The following is a 23966-nucleotide window of genomic DNA, read 5'->3' as shown; positions in this document are numbered from 1 at the left end:
AGCACAATAATAAAAGTCCACCCCAATCTGTTTCCAAAAGTCTTATGGCTAGAAGCAATCACCAGGGCACAGCTTCCACATTCACCAAAGAAAGAAATGAATCCTTGAAGATAGCATAAATTTGTGGCGTTTTTTACTGTTTTCAGTTTTGTGGAAAATCACTAAGTGATGGGGAAATGAAACTGGAAGGCATAGGTTGAAAATTATATAGATATATTTGGGTGATTGCTTGATGATATCCAGCAGCTGTTGAGACCGATTGAGAACCTTATGGTGGAACTGGAAGCTGTGAACTTCAATTTAAATCTTTTGTCCAAGTTGGCAAGTGCTTTGCCCTTCAGTTGTGTTCTGATTAATAATCTCTGATTTGAGGTATGGAGTATGGCTCCATTCTTAAAGTTTCAGTTAAGTAACAAAATCTCAAAGAGTGGTTTTTACACAAAGTACTTCTCAGAATGTAGTGTAATGCGAGTATAGTATTTTGACATATGGAGGTATAAGGTGGTTGTCCAGACGCAACAGGGTAGAATTGTTGCTTAGTGCTTTTATCTGAAATGATATCTGAAAAGAATGACTGAGATTGGAAGTGGGTTATGAATTTTTCTATTTCGCCTAAAGGCATGTTTTTCTGTCATGAAATTTCATTTGATTCAGCGCAACTGTGCATAATTCATACTTAATACAACATATTTGTTACACTGTCCCAACATACATTTTGGTGTCTCAAATGTTAGACTTATTTCTGGGTATCTTTGATTGAAACTGGCACCGGTTTCCCCCATCAGCTCTAGTTTTTGAGATACAGAACATACGCCATCTATTAGTCTCCATCTGCTTGCCCATCGAAAATCATGATAACCATTTCTAAGAAATGAGAACTGGTGCAGTCTATCCAGTGTAATTTTATGAATCAGAGCCCCAAGTAACCCCAGGAACAGGCCTAAAATCCAAGATATCAAGACAAATTTTGATTTTGATTTTGATTTTATCATAAGTCCCTTTTCAATATAAAAGACTGGAATTCTTGCATTTCTTCATAACCAAAGGGGCTAATATAACTGTGTTATGGAAGCTACACAAAGAAATTATTGCAGCATATATATCTAAAGTGGGACAAGAAATGGTTGTAAGTAAACTGCTGAGTTCATATGACTTTATGGTTAGAGATGCTCTTTTTGGAATGGACTAGGATTTCAAATACATGCATATAAATGTACTGAAAATTAAATATATCACATTATTCATTACTTAGTGTGCAGCATTTACCAACTAGGTTAAGTAAGATCTGCTTGTTTCAGATTCCTTCAGGCTAAAGAGGAACTAAAGCAACTTCAGCTCCCTGGATTTATGTACAGTGATATTCCCAAACTGTCATCCGCAGTACCTTATTTCAGTACCGAAGAGGAGGAAAGTACAGAAGATGGAATACATCTCATAGTCTGTGTCCATGGTCTAGATGGTATGCTGTTAGTAGTTCATCATGAATTAGAAAACTTCTGAGAGTTTAGATCAGGAGTAAGAAAAGTGTGACCTCTAAGCTCAATGGGGAGCTCCAAGGCTATTTCTTCTTTTTCTAGATGTATCCAGGGAGGGTCGCCAACGTCAAATGATGTCCTTTACTCCTCCCTCTTTAGAATACTTCGGTTTTACTTAAAATGCCCCATCCCATGTGGGGATGTACATATGGGCAATTGTGCCTCTCTCTGGTGTTTTTGCTACAGGGGGTGGGTAGATTCAAAAGGAAAGTGATTTCAATCTTTTTGTTTTGGAAAAGGATCTCTTTTGAGTTTTAGGTTAAATCTTGGTTTAAATGTGATAACTGCTAAGCCATGCTGAAAGAAAGTATATTCTAATCATTATGAGGATCCAGTCATGTTCAGTAAAATGTTTTTTAAGTTACACCTTTTTTAAAAAGCCTTGCTAATCTTAATCAGGAAATCCTGATGTTTTCTGTAAAATTCAGTTGATTGAAATGACAGTGGATTGTTTTTTAATAGAAATGATCCACGCTCACATGTAAAATACCATAGCTATGGTACCCAAAGTTTTTAGCTGGAAGCAGGCTCTGTTTATACACTGGATTCAAGCCAGTTTACACATGTTTCAGCACTGAGTACTACTCAGTGGAGTTTTAATCCAAATACAGTAGAGTCTCGCTTATTCAACCTTCACTTATCCAACATTCTGTATTATCCAACACAGTCTGCCTCCTGCCCGGATCCACAACTGTTTCTCTAGGCAGCAGTACGCAGCGGGCCATCACGCCGAACAACAACACAAGTGCAGCCACACTCCCAAACACGTGGCAGACTTGTTGTAAAACATGATGTTTTGGTGCTTAATTTGTAAAATCATAATGTAATTTGATGTTTAATAGGATTTTCCTTAATCCCTCCTTACTATCCAACATATTTGCTTATCCAATGTTCTGCCGGCCCGTTTATGTTGGATAAGTGAGATTCTACTGTATATTGCTTTGAAGATTTGTCCAGTCAATTACTTACTAAAATTAATTAATTACTAAAATAAAAGCAGTATTTACTTGTATTTCATACAGATTTTATTTTTGTGGTAAGATAACACATATCAGTACTTCTTCTAATTGCCACGTGTTATCTTTTCTGGGAAAATATCTTCTCATTCTTGATCTTTGTCTCTTTATTTTAGGTAACAGTGCAGATTTAAGATTAGTAAAGACATACATTGAACTTGGTCTTCCTGGAAGTCGTATAGATTTCCTGATGTCTGAGAAAAATCAGGTAATCACAAATGTTGGGAAGATTTTTTTAATGTAATATGACATGCTATGAGCATTGTACGTAGATGGTCAAATTATGACATAAATTGTTAGATATGAATCCTATTGTACATCAAAAAGTTAACCTTGCAGTTAAAGCTGTAACACTATGCATGCTGTTGAAGTATATAGCTAAGTGGATATGTTTATTTAATGAGAAAGCACTCTGCTCATGAGTGGAGCCACCATCTCCTGCAACTTCACACCAATCTTATTAGTATTGGCATCAACAATAGGTTCTAGGGCTCAGCCCTGATTAGAATAAACACTTGAAGCTTTCTGTCCTCTCATAGTTGTTAATGACTGTATCAGTTACTTTAGATAAATGCCCCACACCCCTGATTACAGTTTTTTGCTCAATACCTTCTCCTCTAATGGTGGTGCCCTGTATATCCATTCTAATATCTACATGCACCTTTTCCTCCCTGGACTTAAGTGAAATAAGGAATCACTGCCTTGATCTCCTAAACAGTGGAAGTCCCAGAAATAAATCAGTTTTGGAGGCAATTGATCCATTTGATGTTCCTCGTCTCAACAATGGAAGGGGGCACCATGTCAGGAGGAAATGATCTGTTATCATTTCATTGGGCAGCTTGTACCATCCCCTTTCAGGACAACAAACATGTTGATGTCTGTTTGCAGAACCAACAGACACAGCGAGGAGTCTCTATTATGGTTTTCTAGCTGAGAACCAGTTTGGGGCTTTGCCCAGTAGATGCAAGCTTGTCTGCCTTGGGCCTTTAGCACGCCATGTGCCTCACAGAGTCAGAAAAAAGCCTTTCTGACTTTCTGGAGGTAGTCAACACTTCCCCCTTTTCTTTTTTAAATTGGACTGAATGAAATTAAGCCATTGGACAGGTAAGGTCCACAGGTTGGATATTCTAGGAGATGCTTCAGGTAAGTTTTGAAAACAAATACTTGTCATACCCATTTTAAGTAGAAGACATAATACAATTGTGCCTTGTTAGAAATAATTCCGGGGAGGGGGTTAAAGCAAATTGTCTTGCAATGTGCAAAGAACAGCTTACTTCTTTCCCTACATGGTTTTCCCTTCTGGTGATACCACAACTAACTTTGATTCAGTTATCCATCTTATTGACACCAGTAATTAAGGATGCGTGTTTATCAGAACTCAACTTTGTTTAAGAACACCAAACTTTTTTCCTCCACAGAACGATACATTTGCTGATTTTGATTCAATGACTGATCGTCTTTTGGATGAAATAATACAATATATTCAATTTTACAATCTAACTATTTCAAGAATCAGGTAATTATTCCAATATGTGTTATTTTATCTCTTCAGAACATGGAATACAAGCTGGAGCTTGTAGGGATAATCTTAAATCTTATTTTTAAAGGACAGATTTTTTTAAAAAAATTACTTTAGTGTCTTTCCTACCAGAGATAGACCAGGGAGCAGCATGTATACAGTGTCCATTGTGTGCTCTGTGAACATAATGGACAGATTGGGAAGCATAATTGCTAGTAAATTGCCCAATGGGTTGGATCCACAACTTCAAAATATAGTTGTTTTTTTTACTGGCCATAATGGTTTAAAGTGCAAACCCGGTTCTTGAAACTAGCTCACTAGAGAGCTAAATAAAAGTATATGGCTGGATGTATGGAACACTGAACAGCATTCTGACAGTGACTGTATGCCATGATAGCTAAATAAAATATATTCAGAAGTGGTGTATCTCTCTCAGCTGTAGGTACTAGAGGAACAAGTGATCTGTGCTTCTACAATTTGGCGTTCTATAGCTTCTCAGCCAAGCTAGCTGGTATTTCTGAACATTCTTGCCAAGTCCATACAAATACTATTTTTCTATGTAAGTGAAGCTGTGGAAGATAAGCAGAGGGACGCTATCAAATAAATGGTACTGGAAGGCTCAAAATCATCAAAGATTTTGTTTCCTGGATAGAGGGGAGCTTACAATGCATGGTATACTGGCCTCCCTCATGTTTGCTTCTCACAAATCCCAGTTGTTGGTAATCGTCTTAAGCATTTTGAAGGTTTCCCTTTACTCTGCATTATCATTTCTGGGCTTTAGCAAGGTATGCATAATATGTATTGCTTTTTATACATCATGAAGTTGAGCTAGTGTAACTGCCTTTATTTACAGATTTCTTTTTTAAAAAAGCTTTTCCAAAATGTCATGCTCCCTTTTTGTTTTGTTCAGTTTTATTGGGCATTCATTAGGTAATCTAATAATCCGCTCGGTGCTTACAAGACCCAGATTTAAATTTTACCTTGGCAAACTTTACACCTTCCTGTCTCTGTCTGGACCACATCTTGGCACACTCTACAACAGCAGTGCTCTTGTTAATACAGGTAAAAACAGTTTGGGTATTTATTTAGAAAGTGGATTCAATATTTGTGTGATGCCCATGTAAAATGATGCATGTGGAATTTCCTGTTCATTGTGAAAATGAATGTACGCTGGAGCTACTACAAACGATATGGATATTTAGAGCTAATAAGTCAATTGCTCAGGTTTTATTTCAGTAAGTTTTACATGTTGTCTGTTTATCCCTTTGGTGCCAAACTTTCATTAATGATCTATAGAAGGATATACCAGTGGATCTGCCAGTAGAGTTCTCCAGCCCCTTCTAATAATAATAATAATAATAATAAGAAGAAGAAGAAGAAGAAGAAGAAGAAGAAGTTGTTTATTTATACCCCGCTTCCATCTCCCCTGAAAGGGACTCGGGGCGGCTCACAGATAATATCAGATAAAAACAGTGACAATAAACAATACATCAGTAAACAAAACATACACCAATTATAAAATTCAAACATTAAACTATGAACACTTAATAAAACACGGAATTAAAAACAGCGAAGTTGAGTAATAGACTAGCTAAAGTGCACTTTGTTATAAGTTGTAAACTCAAGATAACAGATAAAGTGCTACAAATTCATTGAAGGTCTATTTGGGATCGGAAGGACCCTAAGTTCTATGCTGTGCTATATCTCAGGATCTGATCCCAGATTATCTGCTTTAAACTGGATTATATGTCTCCTTTGCCAGAAAATCTGGGATAAACAGATTATCTGAAATCAGATCCTGAGATATAGGGCAGTGTGGAAGGGACCATTATCAAAGCAGATAATCTGGATTTTATATGGCAATATAGAAGAAGCCTTGGTGGATTATAATACACAATTTCCAACTCAGTGGTTTTATAGTTGCAACAACTGTGTTTTCTTCCTCAGTTAAGCTGCTGAACTCAAATGAGAAGCAGATTTGTATGCAAAAAAGATTTCACTTTTGGCACTGAACGCAAATGTCTTTAATCACTGTTTTGCACCTAACTACAGGCGGTGGACCTTAATCTTTTAAGGAAAAACACAGTAGAGACTGCAGGCTGAAAGTCTGCCACATGAAGTGTAATAAACTTAGTATAAATATGAATGTATTCAGAAACCAAGGTTCTTAAACTTGAGTTCCTTAGTTGTCAGAAGAATTACAGTTTAAAGGAAACATGATCAAGTAAATATTCTGATGTTCCTGTTAAAGGGGTATCTCAAGTCAGACAGTCCAGCACCTTTGGAGGAAGTTTCTACTTTTGGGCAGAGCAGCGAGAAATAACCTTCCTGTTAACATATTCACACTGATCTACCTGTTAAGGAGATAACTACATTCTACCTCTGGCCTTTAGGAACAGGAATGTGCTCTCATTCAGTCTTAAAAAGTGAAGATTATACTAACTTCTCTTATACATGAAGACTGGGACCTGCAGTTTAAATCCAAGAATTGTATGAAATGTGCAAAAATATACATATGATGAGGACATTTCTATACTACTTTTCATCAGAGACTTCTAAAGTGGATTGTTTTGTTCACTAATAAAAACATATGAAACACAACAGAAACAATAAAAGCATATCTAAGCAATGTAACACAGAAATATAGAGGAAATACTAATGCCAAGGATTATTTCCATAAAATCAGACCAAGTTTAATCTGCTTCTGGAAAATCTTAAGAAAGATACCTTGCCAAGAATCCAGTGAATGGGCTCCAAGGTGACTGCCTTCCATGGAAATCAGTCTGACTTCCATTTAAAGACAGAATTTGAAGAGGTTTCAATTGTTTTAAGTGGCCTGTATATTGATACCATCTGTTAATGGGAACAACTCAGAACAATTGACATTCTTTTCTCTTTTATTTGATATTAATAAAAGCTTTAAAGACAAACTTGTAAAACCCTTCTCTAGCTTTAGTTCAATATCTGAAGTATGAAGGCTCAAAGTGCAGTATGACACAGACTGGTCTTGTTTGGGAGCATTTTCATTTATTTCTGAATTATATTTATTTCACTTATATCCAGCTTTTCTCCCAACATCCAGCTTTTCTCCAAGACAGCTTGCAGTATAGATTAAAAATGGAAATATAGCTAAAAGCTTAATGATAATTTTCTTATTCCAAGCTATCATATTGCAGCACAGCTAATTTAAAATAGTATGAAAGTATTTTTAAAAATTAAGAGTAAAAATAGAAGTAAGTACACACCCAGTTAAAGATCCTTGTGCACAAACATTTAATTACCAAATGCCTGTGAGGAGGAGCACAGAGGGAGGCGTTTTAACTGTTCTGGGCATGTGATTTACTTGATGTGAAAAATCCTGCTTTTTGATAAATGTATTCATTTGATGCATCTGCTTATAACTATAATTAATTTAATTCAGATAAGAAAATGAGGCAGATAATTATATATTACGATGTATGGGGTGAACATAAATTGGAGCACATTACCAGTGTCACATTACAATAAATGCACAAGTAATTCATTGCATTATGCTTTTGTGCTGTGCATAAAAATTCAGGTCTCTGGTTCATGCAGAAGTGGAAGAAGTCAGGGTCTTTATTGCAGTTGACGTGTCGAGATCATTCAGACCCTCGCCAAACCTTCTTGTACAAACTTAGTAGAAAGGCAGGTAAGCTTTGCCAACCTTTTAAAAATATTCTGTTGTTTCTTCCTACCATATGCTTTGACTTTTATGGCAGCTTATTATCATGGAACAATGTGTTACTCCGTATGTATAAAGTTACTTTGATCCTGAGCCAATACAATCAGTGATTTCAATTTAAACTGTTGTTATAAAGAATTTGTTTAGGTCACCTCTCCATCAGACAATAGAAGATATTGATCTTTTTAAGATGAATCATGGCACAGATACAAAGCCCTACAGTGTTGCATAGGAAGTTCAGTTATTTACAATAGCTGTTTATGTTGGATCACAGAAGAGTGAATTGATAAATTACATTGATTTAGGAATCCAAAACATGTCCAATGTGTTGTTGATGAATCCAAAACATGTCCATTTTGCACCATTTGATCAAAAATCTCAGAGTAGTAAAATAGTACTTTTCACACAATTGTTAATAACAACAACTCTCTCTACACTTTGGCACTACTTCTGCCTTTTTTAATACATGGATGGAAAAATGGCGGCAGCCAGGAGTGACTAGCTCCTTCAACTTATACATGAGGTTTATTTTATTGTTAGTTGTTTTGTTAGACACTATTACTTCCTTGTTGGCAAAAAACCATCATATATGTTTCTAAAATCTGTGTTAAGTACTTTTAAATACATGATCTTTATTACATTTTCCTTTATTGTCTTTTATAGGTCTTCAGTATTTCAAAAACATAGTATTAGTTGGATCTCTACAAGATCGTTATGTCCCTTACCATTCTGCCCGCATTGAGATGTGTAAAACAGCTTTGAAGGACAAGCAGACAGGTAATAGCTAACGTGCAGACATCTCTGAAACAACTCTGTGTTTAACCCTTCGGGCAGCATTAGAGAGAAGATTAGAGAACCTCTGGTAAGGAGGAAGAGGAGGAGGAGGAGGATTTTAATTAAACTCTGCTGTTCTTCATTGGATCCCAGGATGATTTGTGATTATAATGCGTTAATGTAGAAGTATTTGTTTAGCTTGTGTTGACATTTGAAGAACATCACCTAAACCTTTCCACTTAGGACTGCTTTTGGTCCAAGCCATTTTTACGTGACCTCAGATATATAAAATAAGTACAAAAATCAAACATTTACTGATAACAAATCAGCATTTACAAGACTTGCTAAACAGGCTAATTTTCCTGTTTATGAAGTACAGCTGAAACATCTTCTGCAGAGTCCCTTGCAAACACTGCACAACAGATTGGTGTAAAAGTCTGTGTTCAGAAAACTTTTAGTGTTGCCAGATTTTTCATGATCCCAACATTGAGCTAAGGGGTGCCCATTTGGAGTCAAGACTTGGCGTTCTCAAATTAGAGACCCCCTATTTATCAAATACATTAAATGGGAACCATACATAAATCAATACTCTCGAAGTTCATTTAATTCAAGATACACACAATACAACCCCCCTGCCACCCAAACTAATGAATATATCAAATGGACTTTTCCATTTAGCCTTTCCTTTTAGAAAAAAATGAGGCTGCTTTGTCAACAAAACATTAAAGGCTTCCATAATGCTCTAACTTGAGCTTAAAAATGGTTGACTTTGGCAAATAGGCCTCTTTCAGTTCAACATATTTGGTGTTTATTGTGGTTGGAATGAAAGACCAAGAGTTAAGCAGGCTATCTCTTTATCTGCTAGTAGTGACTAACATCTGTGCCCCATCTGTCTACATAAAATACTCCAACAATATTCCTCGTGTATTGAGTCCACTTCTCCCCATACATGATGATACGCATACATTTTCATATTCTAAGACACCAGATGTTTCTCATAGATGGCTCCATATTCCTCCATGTGAACGGGTTTGGATGCCATGGGGGAACAGGGGGGCTGAAGACTTCCCAGCCGTTCAGAATCCAGAGAGGGCAAAAAAAAAAAATGGCCCTGGCACTAACTAGTTGCTTCATCTGTTAATTTGCAGGGATATGGTAATTTCTCTTCTCCCTGACTATTTTTTTATTTATGGTTCCTTTCAAACTGATTTATATGTAATAAGTCCACTCTCAGTATCCTTTTGAGCATTCTTTGAGTGTATCACCAAACACATGGAAAACAGTGACCCAAAACGCTGTTCACATATTTCAGATAAAATCCTTTATCAAAGGCTCCTGAACAAACTTAGCAGTCATGAGATAACGAAAGGCATGCTCTTATGAATGGGTTAACTAGTTGAACTACAGGGAACAGAAAATGGGAATTGACTGCTCTCATGTTTATCTCAACGACATATAAATAGCAAGGTCCCCAAGGTATTTTTCCTGCATGATCTGTAATTATGGGTAAGTAGTGAATTTGCCAAATGTAATGACAACTTCAAATAATTTCTGTTAAAAAGCACGGGGAAAAGAGTTCCAGTAGGATTTCCAAACTAGGAGAATCAGCTCTAAATGGCAAATGCAGTTCTGTATTAGTAAAAGTAAAGTGTTTTAATGCTAGGGAAACTCCCAACCACTTTTGATGGGTTTTGAATGACCTGGGAAAAGTAAGACAAATTCATGAAGGATAAAATGATCTATGGGTGCATCTACACTGTAAAATTAATGCAGCTTGATGCCAATTTAACTGTCATGACTCAGTGTCGTGGAATCCTGGGAGATGTAGGCTTACAAGGTATTTAGCCTTTTCTGCCAAAGAGTGCTGGTGTGTCAACAAATTACAACTCCTTTTGCATTGAGTCATGGCAGTTACAGTCAAACCTCATTAATTGTATGTTGTAGATGTGGCCTGTGTCTACTACTCAGGATTTTAAAAAATGACATTTTATCACTAGTAACAGGAGTATGCCTCTGAATACCACCTGCTAGAGAATATGTTTTGGTTTAATTCAGTGCAGATTATGCTTATTACATTGACTTCAATCTAATTGCCATCCCCAACTGGAGCAGATTCATTAAATCAGTGGGACCTAAGCAAATGTTGACTTACCATTCAGTAATTGATTTAGTAGTGCCCCTCTAGGTGGGAGTACAATTAGATTTAGACTATTGTTTTGAAATCACAATTACTGTAAGGGTGGCTTGTATGAAAGCAGGTTTTTAAAACGCAGTAATATCACCTTCTCTTTTAATATTCAGGACCAATATATGCTGAAATGATCCAGAATCTGCTGCTGCCTGTTCTTCAAAACAACGAATGCAGTTTGGTTCGTTATAATGTCCATTGTGCATTGCCAAACACAGCCGATTCTCTCATCGGACGAGCTGCCCACATTGCTGTTCTAGACTCTGACATATTCTTAGAAAAATTCTTTCTGGTTGCCGGCCTCAAATATTTCCAGTAGGAATAAAACCATTGTAACTGACCTGGCGTATTACCTCATTAACAGATGAACCCAATAACGTGCGATATTAAAACTGTAGCTGCCGCTATATTTTAAGAGATATTTATACTTTTTTATATGGAAGATAATTTATATCATCCATGTGAAGAGCTTTTTTAACATCAACTTTACTTTCTAGGTAATGTGGCTGTGCAATATATTTTTTTAACATTTGTTTTTACTTTTTTCTATTTTTCTTATTTTGGGTACCTAATTATTTCAGAGCTGAGATTTAAGTACAATTGCGTACAGTAGGTGGGTTTATGGGCTCTCTCGGTTGCAAAAACGTCTGTGATTATGTGACAGGTTTATGCATCTCTCGATGCCAAAACCAATCTGGATGTTAGCAAGTGCAACAAGAAAGTTTTAAATTTGATCCGTTTCATATTGTGGAAAGCTGAACTGGAAAAATGTTGGCTGCTAAAATAACTATCATAACTGTAGGTCTGTTCAAGACCCCTTTTTGAGTCTTCTGTTTGCTATGTCACTACATTCTGTTTTTTATTGAAGCATTACTGAACATGCTATGCCTGTGGAAACTTCATTTTCCTATTGATCTCAGTAGCATGTGGGTTTACATTTTCACCTTTGTTACTGGAACTTTGGTTTTCATACGCAAAACAGCAGCTAAGGATTTTTGAATGTCGAAATGTGAGCTGCCTTCAAATGGTATTTTGCAAAGTTTAAAAAACTTGCTCTTATTCTTGGTTCAGTTCTTTGGTGAACCTTTTACACGGGACTTCCTTGTATGTACATTTCAAAAAAATTAAAGGCTATAAATTTCTGCAATACTTTTATGAATATAGATTTATAAATATTACATTTTATGGAGTACATATTATTGTAAATAGGAATCAACTGCATCTTGAAATGGAACAAAATGGTAAACTTTAGTGATACTGGTAAATGTTTTTAATATTCCGGAATGTTAAAGGGTTTGTCAAATTGGTGCTGAACAGCATTGAGTTCGTAATTAGCTGTTTCAAACCGCAATGCACTTAAAGGTGAAAAGAAGGTCTTGTGCATTCACTAACTGTAATGACCAGTTTTTCTGAAAATATAAATTTGTTGTATATCTAGTGCATGTTTCTTTTTTAGCATTGTGTTACTGCATCTGGTGTTAATAAATTGAACAGTCTTCTGATAACTTATGAGCAAAAACCATGTTTTGCTTTTTTCAAAGTGTTGTATGGTTTTGTAGTCAGCAAGGCCAGTTTATTGCTTATTTCATTGATTTTTTTTAGTTTCACTGAGCTCTGTTGTTTGAAATGAATCTGTTGAAACTTGTATAGTTATAAAGAAGTTTAAGTTTTTGCTTTTAATACTATGATCAGACTTTTTGCAGTGCTTCATCAAGTTTACTACAGATGTTTCATGAATAGATATTGCCAGATATTCGTTTTACCTGCTGTACTAATGGCTCATTTCCCAAGAACTGAGTCCTGCTATATTCTCAGGGAGTTACTCTTGTTTTAGTATGTCTAGGATGGTAACATTTACCTATTGCAGTTGAGGTGACTGTGAACACTTATGCACATTCATTTACAAAGAACATGTGCTTCTTTTCCTTATTTGCATTAAATCAACAGTTCTAAAATTAGAGTATTGTTCTTTCCAGTACTGGCCCCCCAAGAAGTATGGCACCAACAATTCCCATTTCAAATTCAGACAAAAAAAGTGTAGTTACTCTTAGAAGCTAAACAAGAGTCAGCCTTGCTTAGTAGACACCAGGCAAACTACCTCTGAGTATCCCTTTCTTAAGAAAACCCTTTGAAATGCATAGGTTCACCATAAATCAAGAGGTAACATGAAGGCACATACACATAATTAGGCATAAATAGATATAATTGATAGTTATAATTATTCATGCTTCCTAGTTGATGCTTAGAGAGCCAGAATGGTAGTAATTTTGACAATGATTCTGGAGACTAGGGTAAGTTACATTCTCTCAGACCCAGAAAATCCTGTGATAGAGTTGCCATAAGTCAGAAATTGCTTGAAGGCACATAAGAACAATAAAGTTGATGCCGAGGAACAGGAAACCTCGTGTGTTCATGAGCCCCCCCCCCTTAAATTCATTTTAGATTTAATTTCTGGAGCCTATATCCAGCATCTTATTTGCAATCACAGTAGAAACCTGTCCCCAAAGCACCCTAAATGTCAGAGAATTCTCCACTCTCCAGAGCTGATGATGGGATTGCACAGGGAACTGCATCAGGAAAGATTTTCTCCCCAAAGGCCACCCAGTCCAACCCCCGAAGCAAATACTGCTGCTGACATAAGCCTGCAGATGGTACAATCATTGACTCATGCTGGAGATATGGTTGCAGTGGGAAGTGATATTTCTTTCATGTTGAAAAACCTCTTCTTGCTCGTTCTAAATATCATTGCACGTGCAGTCAGTATTATTTGTGAGAGTTGGAGGAAGGAAGCCAAAGAATGAAGACAATATGGCTGTATTACTTATACATGCACATAAAACATATCCTTCTAAGTTTTTCTTTGTAACTGTGAAATTGCTCACTATTCCCATTCCATTTATGTCCAACTAAAACAGATGTAAGTATTTCAGCTGTACCATCAGAAATGGAGAGAGTGACATGGTGTGGTAGTTTGAGCATTGGAAGACGAGACTGGAATCCTCGTTCGACTGGAAACCCACTGGGTGAAGTCACACTCTCTTGACCTCAAAGGAAACCAAAGGCAAACAAATCAGTGATAGGGTCACCATCAATTAGAAATGACTCCATGAGACATAACATTTAGAAAAGGTAAACGGTCTGCTCTATCAAAGTCCTAGTTAAGAATGGGAGTGAGGCAACAGGATTCGCTCCTGAAATAGTTATTGAGGAGAAAAGGTGTCTCCACTGAAGCTTTCTCACCAATCCTCATTTCCAAAACAAGACAAATTCTTCCAAATCCGTTTCTCACAGGGACAGAAAGTGAGTTGAAATCTTCAGAACAGGCACAGACAGCAACATAAACACCACGGTGATATCCCTGTGCTATCCAAAGTTGAATATATATTTGGTTGGAGTTAAACTTAAAAATGTACCTGTTCTGACTTACATACAAATTCAGCTTAAGAATAAACCTACAGAATCTATCTTGTCTATAACTTGGGACTGCCTGTATATATTTCAAATGAGTCCTAGTATAGATCGACTTGTTTCTTGTTGAGTCCAGCTGGCAGTCCTGGATATGTGTCCCTCTCAAGTGAATCAGGAAACGGGACTGGAAAAGCAGCATGATGTGAGGAGACATCAGCCTTGTGAGCGGATATATATCCCTTGCTGAATTAGGGCAGCTGGCTTTAATACCATTCCTGTGACACAGAAGCAGCTTAGGCAAAGTAACACTGTCTCACTCTAAAGTTTCACCAATACTGTCCTCTGGAACATGCAAGCTTATCAAATGATAATGTACAGAATGTCAGGACTTTCAAATTTTCCTAAAAGCAGTAAATAAAGGATAGCCTCAGTGACATGCTCCACCTGCCAAGAGCCGTGCTTCCTACTGGTCTTGTTATGGTTCGGCTGTGTCCAACTCTGGGAGTTGGTGCTCATCTTCATTTCTAAGCTGAAGAGCCAGCATTATCCATAGACTCCTCCAAGGTCATGTGGCCGGCATGACTACATGGAGTGCTGTTACCCTCCCACTGGGGTGGTACCTATTGATCTACCCACATTTGCATGTTTTCAAACTGCTAGGTTGGCAGAAGCTGTGGCTAACAGCAGGAGCTTACCCCCTCAGATTTGAATGACCAATCTTTCGGTCATCAAGTTCAGCAGTTTAACTCACTGCGCTACTGCAGGCTCCAGGTGTTCTATATAGTCTCCTTTAATATTTCAATTTATTTTTGGCATAAGAGAGGCTCCTGATGGCATCTGTTGTGTTGCTTTGGATCTTTTTTTAGAGCAATGAAGCGGAATAGGAATACAAATACTGTAATAATAATAATGGCAAGGATCCTGTTGTTGACACACACATGTACAAGGCTGTATTTACACTGTAGAATAAATGCAGTTTGACTTTAACAGCCATGGCGCATTGCTATGGGATCCTGGGGTTTGTAGTTTGGTGAGGCACTAGCCCTCTTTGGCAGAGAAGGCTAAAGGCCTTGTAAAACTGCAACCCCCATTATTCCATAGCATTGAACCATGGGAGATAAAGTGGTGTCGGACTGCATTCATTCCACGGTGTAGAAGAGACAGGCAAACTGCGCCCGCTGCACAGGCAAGGTTTGGTAAACCTAGTGGTGGCTTCAGCAAAGGGCTTTGAGGCGGGGAAAGCGTCGCTCGGCAACGCAGCCTCTCCTCCGATTATGACGTCTTGCTGGAGGGCGGGCCTGAGCGGCGCGTCCTCGCCTGAGAGGGAGAGGGAGAGGGAGAGGCCTTGCCAATGCCATGGCCTGGACGGGGAGGCCCCTGCGGCTGCGCCTGGCCCGCTGGAGCCCCCTCCTGGCCCGAGCAGGAGCAGCCCGTAAGGCCCCGCGGAGGGAGACCCGAGGCAGGCGGGCGAGGGAGGGAGGAAGGGGTCTCCTTGGGAGCCAGGGGGTGGGCAGGGGGAACACGGGGCTCTCCGCCATTTTGAAGGCAGAGGAGACTCTGGGGGCCCCTTCAAGTCCTTTCTTCCCTTTCTCCTCTTCTTTTTCTCCTCCCTCTTCCCCCTCCTCCGCTTCTCCTCCACTTTCTCTCTTCCCCTCCTCCTCTTTCTTTTCTTCTCCCTCCTTCTCTTCTCCACCTTCTCCTCGCCTGTTCGTATTCGCCTTTCCTTCTCCTCTTTCTCTTCTTCCTCTCCTACTCCTCTTTCTTTCCCCCTCCTCTCCTAATCTTACTCCTCCTTTTCTTGTTGTCCTTCTCCTCTTCTCTTCTTATTCCTTCTCGTCTCCTTTTCTTCTCTTCCTCCTCTTCCGCCTTCGCTTCCTCTCCTCTTCACTTCCTCTGCTTGTCCTCCCTTTCTCTTTTCGTCGCCTCTTCATTTCTTTCTCCTCCTTTCCTTCTTGTCCTCATCCGCCTTCTCATCTTCTCTCTTCCTCCTCTCGTCCTTTCTTCTTCTCTTCTCATTCTCTTCGCTTCTTTTCCTCTTCTCTTCCTCCTCTCCTCCTTTTCTTCTTTTCCTTCTCTTCTTCCTCTCCTTTTCCTCTTGTCCTTCTCTTTCCTCCCTTTCTCTCCTTGTCCTCCTCGTTCTCTTTTCTCTTCTTCCTCTCCTAATCCTATTCTTCTCATTCTCTTTTTCTTTTCCTTCTCTCCTCTCCCTCCTCATCCTCCTTTTGACTTTTGTGGAGTGTCCTTGGCCAGATGTATCCAGAGGTGGCTTCCCTTTGAGGCTGAGAGAGTGTGACTTGCCCAAAGTTACCGAGTGGGTCTCCATGGCTGAGTGTGGATTTGAACCCTGGCCTCCACATCTATTCTCTACTCACTTTATACAGTTTGACACTGCTTTAACTGTCATGGATCTGTGCTTTAGATTCCTGGGAGTTGCAGTTTTTACAAGCCTTTTAGCCTTATAAGCCAAAGAGTGCTGCTGCCTCACCAAAATCACAACTCAGAGAACTGCAGTCACTTTGGGTATGTCTACATTGTAATGTTCATATAGTTTGCCGATGCTCAATAATGTTGAGCCGTAGGAATTGCAGTTTGGTGAGGCATTGGGCCCCTTTGTAAAACTACTGCACCCATGATTCCAGGGCATTGAGCCATGGCAGTAAATGGTGTCAGGGTTTATGACTATGTTTTTTTCTGTGTGTTCTCTTGCTATCTTTTCATATTTCATTTTGTATGCTAGACTGGAGGGTGATATAACAGTTTAGCAATGGCTGCCCACTGTGTGACTTTCAGCAAGTCACTGCCACACTCCCAGAAGAAGGCAAAAACAAGCCTCTTCTGAACAAATCTTGACATTCAAAATAACTCAAAAGGGTAACCATAAGTCGAAATGACAAATTTTACTTCTATGACTTTGCCGAGGCATTACTTCTATGCAAATGATAATACCTAAGCAAATAAAGGGGCTAGACTCCTCTAAAAGCTTTGTGGTGTGCTTTCAAATAATTTCTGACTTCTGACAACTCAAAGGCAAATCTACCACAGGGTTTTCCTGCCAAGATTTGTTCAGAGAGGGAGTTGGCTTGGCTTTCCTTTGAGGCTGACAAGAGTATGGCCTTCCCAAAGTGCATTTCCATGTTTTATTGGAATTGTGAACCCTGGTCTCTTTCGTGTCCAAATCTGATATTTCAGCCAGGACACACAGACTACCCAATCCATTGCACATGTATTTTGGAAGCAAGAGTTGGGGTTTGTTGTGTTTACTGCATTCAGCCAAGTATTGCAGTGGGTCAGTCAGAGCTAATGCATATGGAGTTCGATGCACACCAAGCATGTCACCTCTCCAAAGACATATCTACACTATTGAACTAATGCAGTTTGACACCAGCTTGACTGCGTTATAGAGACATAGGTTCAGCTATCTACACTGTTGAACTAATGCAGTTTTGACATCAGTTTGACTGCTATGGCTCAGTGGTATGGAATCATGAGAGTTGTAGTTTGGTGAGGCACCAGCACTCTTTATTAGAGAAGGCTAAAGAGCTTGTAAAACTACATCTCCCATGATTCCACAGCATTGAGCCATGGGAGTTAAACTGGTGTTAAACTGCATTGATTTTACAGTGTGAATGCACCCGCAGACTCAGCCACAGGGGGGCAAGAAAAATGCCAAAAATAGTTGACACTGCAAGTTCACTTCTTCCTGCCGCATGCTGTGTGCCTGCTTATGCACTCCCAAACATATGTTTAAGTTTGTGACTGCGTAAGTACTTGCATAACAGATCCTTGTATGTGCTTCCCCGAACCTTTGCAGACCTATATTTTTCTCGTTACAGTAGAGTCTCACTTATCCAAGCCTCGCTTATCCAAGCTTCTGGATTATCCAAGCCATTTTTGTAGTCAAAGTTTTCAATATACTGTATCATGATATTTTGGTGCTAAATTCGTAAATACAGTAGTATAAAACATAACATTACTGCATATTGAACTACTTTTTCTGTCAAATTTGTTGTATAACATGATGCTCTGGTGCTTAATTTGTAAAATCATAACCTAATTTGATGTTTAATAGGCTTTTCCTTAATCCCTCCTTATTATCCAAGATATTCGCTTATCCAAGCTTCTGCCGGCCCGTTTAGCTTGGATTAGTGAGACTCTACTGTACTTTAAACTTCCTTGTTTTTCCAATGTTAGGTTAATATTATTTTACAATCTTTCATATTTGGATTACATGTACAGTATTTGTCGATTTGCTTTATATTATTCTGCCTGTTATGTATTTTTCTATATAATTTATTTTACAATTGTATAGTTTTATATTATTCATTTCTTCCCTCAGTGTGTATGTGTATGTATTACAGATATATTTTAAATTGTACACCTTTGGCAGGACTCCCTGTTTTTTGTTGTTTTAGTTATAAAGCACCATGAATATCAGTGATGTTACATAAAGAGATTATGATGATAATAATGATGGTGGTATATGTGTGTAGGAAAGGAATAGGACTGGGACAAGAAGACAGAAGCTTAGTATTTTATCATTTAATTCTTTTCCAGTCCTTCTCCAAGTTACTCTGACAGGAAACCAGGAATGGGACCAAAAGGAAATCATAGGTTCAGGAGGGCAATTTGCGCAAACCACCTCCTTCCTTAAATTTTGTCTTAAGACAAGAGTAGGGCCTCTAGTATTTTATTTTAATAAGAATTCTTGAGGGGTAAAAAAAAAACGAACAGTACTGTTGAATGTCATGGAATGTAATTAGTAGCATTGTGGTACAGCTTATTAATAATTGGGAGATATCTATATGAGATGTGTAATTGCCTTTTAAATCCTGATCCTTAAGTCCATTCAGGACAAAGAGGTTGAAGATACCCATTAATATTTCAAAGGAAAACGTTATGTGCTCATTTACATTGGTCCTTTATTACATAAGACATCAGGCTTTCTATCCATGATCCACCTATATAGAAAAATTACACTTTGTGCATGTTAAGGACTCACCCGTAGTTAAACCCAGCCTTTTCGTAACATGAGAAACAAGCCGTGTTCTTCCTCTCTTAGCCCCATTCTACACTACCTTATAAAATCTAGATTTATCTGTTTTGAACTGGTTTATATGGCAGTGTAGACTCGTATAATCCAGTTCAAAACAGATAATGTGGATTGCCTTTGATACTTTGGATTATATGGCAGTGTAAAAGGGGCCTTGGTCCAGATTTAGCACAGGAGTGATGATGGTCAAGACTGGGGATCATGCAGCTAGTGGTAGGAAATAGCTGTTTTATTTCAGATTTTTTAAAAATCCATCCTGGATGGGACAGTTTCTAGTGGCTCCAGATAGGCTGGATCTACATTGAGTCTACATTGGGTTTATATGAGTCTACACTGCTATATAATCCAGTTCAAAGCAGATAATCTGGATTAAGAAACTGGATTATTTGGCAGTGTAGCTGGGGCATCCACACTATAGAACTGATACAGTTTGACACCACTTTAGCTGCATGGAATTCTGGAGTTTATAGTTTGGAGAGGCAGCAGCACAGAGAACGCCAAAGACTTTATAAAACTACAACTCCCATGATCCAATAACAAAAAGCTGTGGCAGGTAAAATTGTGTTAAACTATTCATTGTATAGTATAGAAATAACCTTCGTAGTTAGGACTGAGGAAGACTTCTAGTGAGGATCTGGATTTTTTAATTGACAATTTAACTTAGGCGCCTTCTACACTGCCATATAATCCACATTATCTAATTTGAATTGCATTATATGAGTCTACACTGCCATAACAGTGCTCCATGCCGTCATGCTGGCCACATGACCTTGGAGGTGGCTACGGACACGCCAACTCTTCGGCTTAGAAATGGGGATGAGCACCAACCCCCAGAGTCAGACACAACTCAGTTTTCAGGGGGAAAACCTTTACCTTTTACACTGCCATATAATCCAGTTCAAAGCAGATAATCTGGATTTTATATGGCAGTGTGAAAGGGGTGTTACTTCCAATTTAGTAGAAATACATCACTTCAAAAACAATATCTCTTCACTCTTCTCAAGTCTTTATAAACTCAAACAATTACCACATTCCATTTCTTCATTTTAGTAATGAGGCAGGAATTTCTCTATGGAGAGCCTTTGTTTCTGAATAATTTACCTCCACAATGTAGGCTGATTTGCTCAGTAACTTTCTAGATTCACAATTTGGCAAACTTTCACGTGGGTATGTTATTGTATACCATTATTTTAAGCTTCAGTCTTCAGCTGTTTTATTTCCATAAATGGTCCAGACTTTATCTGACTTTTTGTTACAGTCCTTCAATATTACATTCTTCCAGACAGATTTTTAATATTTTGGAACTATAGGCATTTTGTTAGTATACTTCTAAGTAATCATTTACCTATGTTTCTGTACAACAGGGTCGGTTTGGCTGCCCAGATCTGTGGGAAGTATTAACTTTAGCACCAAAGAAAAAGCTGAACCTACCAACAAACCACTTAAGAAACCAAAATTGCCAGTAGGTCGTTTTGATGAGGCAGAAGAATCTAACATAGAGACGGAGCCACTAGAAAGTAAGTCTGGGCATATGAAATATAAATGTACCTACATTTGGAAAAGTGCACAAAAATATATCTAGTCCTGGACGGCTAACAGCTCTCTTAGAACACGAAGCAATGGCAGCTAGTCATTACATTCAGGGGGTTGGACTGGATGGCCCACAAGGTCTCTTCCAACTCTATGATTCTATTACCTTTAGTGGAATGCATTTAGATTTTACCACAATCATTTTCATTTATTTAACAGCGTATTTTGGTTAGCAACTCTTTACAAACAGATTTTCAAAAACACTGTCTTTTTTCTTTGCAGAACTAAGGTTATGTAATTATACCTTTAGCTGGCAGTAATTTAGAGCATATATAAACAATTAGCTCTATTTGGGCTTCTTTATTTATAAACACAGTAAAACTAATATTGGGCTAAATCACAGTGAAAGTGATTTGACTCTTAAATTTGAACTTCTTGGTAATTTGCTGTCAATATTGCCTTTTCAGTGAGGTATATTTTTTCATATTTCTCATTATTTCTTGCAATGGGTGGATATGCAATGCAGATGCTGTGAAAATGAAGATGATGTTAGTTGGGCTACAACTATATTTCAATCAGATCAGTCCTTTGGTTCTATTGGCCTTTTATTCTCTCATGATTTTAACTGTTCGGTTCAGTTATATTGTCTGCGAAAAGGAGTAGATGTAAGTAAAAGGATGGATGGATTTATGGATGAGTTTGGTCCCTCTTGCAACTGATGAACTAGACAAACTAATTTGGTTTGTCGCACTTCAGTTGCCACTGTAAGTAGTGGTGCAGGGGTCAGAGAAGAACTTCAGGGGTATCACATCAGATTCCCAGGTCTGATGGTTGTACAGAATTGCTTGTTAACACTTTGATGTGCTTTTTTTAGAGTTTCCGGATGGCATCAATCCTGTTACGAAGGAGAAAGGAGGACCCACGGGCCCTGAACCAACCCGTTATGGAGATTGGGAACGGAAAGGACGATGTATAGATTTTTGAAGAGCACCATACATTTTGGAGAGCTGATATTAGAATGGTGATAAAACTTAAGGAGATAGATCATCCAAATGAGCCCTCCTGTATTTATGTGAAGTAATATGCTATATTAATCTTATTTAATGACATTTGAAAACCTGCTTTCTATGGATAATTATGTTTTAATAGAACAGGTTGGATGCTGAAGATTTACATTTTTGAAAGACTCATGTAATTTAGAGGGATTTTAATTTTAAAAAAGACTCCTAAGTTTGATTTCATGTGGCCAAAATGTTCTGTCAGTGCAGGTGTCACAGTTACTTCCAAGAAAATCCATTTATTAGTTATGAACTGATATGTGGGGGGGGAAACAATGTATTGCATTCTTGTTTGTGAAGCAGATAATGTCTTCTACTTATGTGAAGAACATAGTTCTGCACAAAGCATTTAAGTTGTTACATCCTAGAAACCATTGTTTAAGGTGCTTGGACCAAACACACTGAATATTACACAGCTGCCGTCTTTGAGTAAAGGAAGGGTAATCCCCACCATTTACCCTGTTTCTGCAGTTTTTCTTAATAGATTGTTATGTATTAACTGATTCTCATGCACTTAAACTACTTCTCCATTGTTTCCCAATACTGAATAAATTACACTTATCCACTACTACTTAAAATGGGTATCTGGTTCATGTTGTCATTTTCTTTCTGTATTTGGTGTCTTCAATTTAAATAAAAGTACTGTAAAAAATTAGCTTGTATATAAATGCAGACCAGAAATGCCTTATTTTGAGAAGTAAATCAAGAGAAAATAGGTTCCTATTAAATCCCTGCATTAGTGTTTGCACTTTTTACATTGGCTGTTGTTGCATTTTCTCACTGAGAAAGGCCAGAAATGGTGTCACAGCAGAGACATTAGAAGTCGTTGGTGCTTCTTTTAGGTTCTCCCAGATGGACTAAACCCTTACCTTTCACCATTACTTAAGAGAAAGGGATAGTTCCCTTTTTTTGATAAGGAGTCAAGGTACAGTATTCACATTGGTCTGTAGATAAGTCTACCTGGTTTTTTTGGACTTGTTTTTTTGACTAATTTTTTTAGACTTAGACAAGCCTAATCCAGAAAGGACCATGATGGTGATGGTTTGTTGAAAGTATAGGGATCCAGCTTATGCTTGCTGGCGTTAAGACATTTTCTGAAAACAAAAGCATGTACCGTATATACTCGAGTATAAGCCGACCCGAATATAAGCCGAGGCACACAATTTTACCACAAAAAAATGGGAAAACGTATTGACTCGAGTATAAGCTGAGGGTGGGAAATGCAACAGCTACTGATAGAATGTAAAATGTTTTTAAAAATTGCCACTTTTTTCTAGACACCAAGTAAGATATTTGAAATTCTCTGTATACCCACAGGCTTAACATTCAAGGAAACATTCGTACTGAGATTTTAACAAGCTGCCTAGGTGCCTCAAGTGATCTGATAAACAGGGACCAAGAACAGAAAGTAGAGACTCTTAAGACAGTGGTTCTCAACCTGTGGGTCTCCAGATGTTTTGACTTTCAACTCCCAGAAATCCTAACAACGTAAACTGGCTGGGATTTCTGGGAGTTGTAGGCCAAAACATCTGGAGACCCTGAGGGTCCTGCCTCGCAGCCATATAACCCAGAATATCAAGGCAGATAATCCACAATATCTTCTTTGAACTGGATTATATAGAAGTGTGGACTCAGATAACCCAGTTCAAAGCAGATATTGTGGGTTATTCTGCTTTGATATTCTGGGTTTTATGGCTGTGTGGAAGAGCCCTGAGGGTCCTTCCACACAGCCATGTAACTCAGAATATCAAGGCAGATAATCCACAGTATCTGTTTTGAACTGGGATATATGGCAGTATGGACTCAGATAACCCAGTTCAAAGCAGATATTGTGAGTTATTCTGCCTTGATATCTTGGGCCCTAAGAGGCCCAGGTTTGACCATGCCTGCGCTAACCTGGATGGAGTTGTGGGAGTTAAAGTCCAAGAACCCTGGAGATCCCAAATTTGCCCATGCCTGCACTATGGTGCTGGTGTAAATAATCCATGGCGATGGCAACTGCGCATGCGCCGGTGGCACCATCCTCCTCTTTTCGCCGCTCACTTCCCTCTTCTCACCAGAGGGAAGCCAAGGAGTAGCAGCCATTGCCTTTGGAAACCCGACTTGCCGCTCTCCGGTAATGGGAAGGGTGTAGGGGCACGCGTGCTCCAGCTGCACTAGCTCTCTACTCTGGCTGCATTCGTGC

At 38.4% G+C, this 23966-nt stretch overlaps 2 protein-coding genes across 7 annotated transcripts in view; both read left to right on the top strand.

Annotated features, from left to right (window-relative positions):
• fam135a (family with sequence similarity 135 member A) overlaps positions 1–12244 on the top strand; it is a 69646-nt gene extending 57402 nt beyond the window's left edge. For all 5 annotated transcript variants that reach the window (XM_003215499.4, XM_008118876.3, XM_062982038.1 and 2 more), the window contains 7 exons: positions 1299–1459; positions 2668–2759; positions 3970–4067; positions 4981–5132; positions 7630–7740; positions 8437–8550; positions 10849–12244. In XM_003215499.4, coding sequence (XP_003215547.2) covers positions 1299–1459; positions 2668–2759; positions 3970–4067; positions 4981–5132; positions 7630–7740; positions 8437–8550; positions 10849–11054 — 934 coding nt within the window. In that variant the 3' untranslated portion in view covers positions 11055–12244. The remainder of the gene's footprint in view (positions 1–1298; positions 1460–2667; positions 2760–3969; positions 4068–4980; positions 5133–7629; positions 7741–8436; positions 8551–10848) is intronic.
• A 3172-nt stretch (positions 12245–15416) lies between these two features.
• sdhaf4 (succinate dehydrogenase complex assembly factor 4) lies at positions 15417–22363 on the top strand. 2 transcript variants are annotated; one of them, XM_008118889.3, is made up of 3 exons: positions 15417–15575; positions 20558–20710; positions 21598–22363. In XM_008118889.3, the coding sequence occupies exons 1-3, from the start codon at positions 15500–15502 to the stop codon at positions 21705–21707; spliced, it is 339 nt and encodes a 112-aa protein (XP_008117096.1). In that variant the 5' UTR covers positions 15417–15499; the 3' UTR covers positions 21708–22363. The 2 variants fall into 2 exon arrangements, with proteins under 2 accessions (XP_008117096.1, XP_062838162.1); XM_062982092.1 differs by having other exon boundaries at positions 15435–15602.
• Positions 22364–23966: the final 1603 nt, after the last annotated feature.

Source organism: Anolis carolinensis, chromosome 1 (assembly GCF_035594765.1).
Source record: "Anolis carolinensis isolate JA03-04 chromosome 1, rAnoCar3.1.pri, whole genome shotgun sequence".
NCBI lineage: Eukaryota > Metazoa > Chordata > Lepidosauria > Squamata > Dactyloidae > Anolis > Anolis carolinensis.
This window is presented reverse-complemented; position numbering and strand designations above follow the sequence as displayed.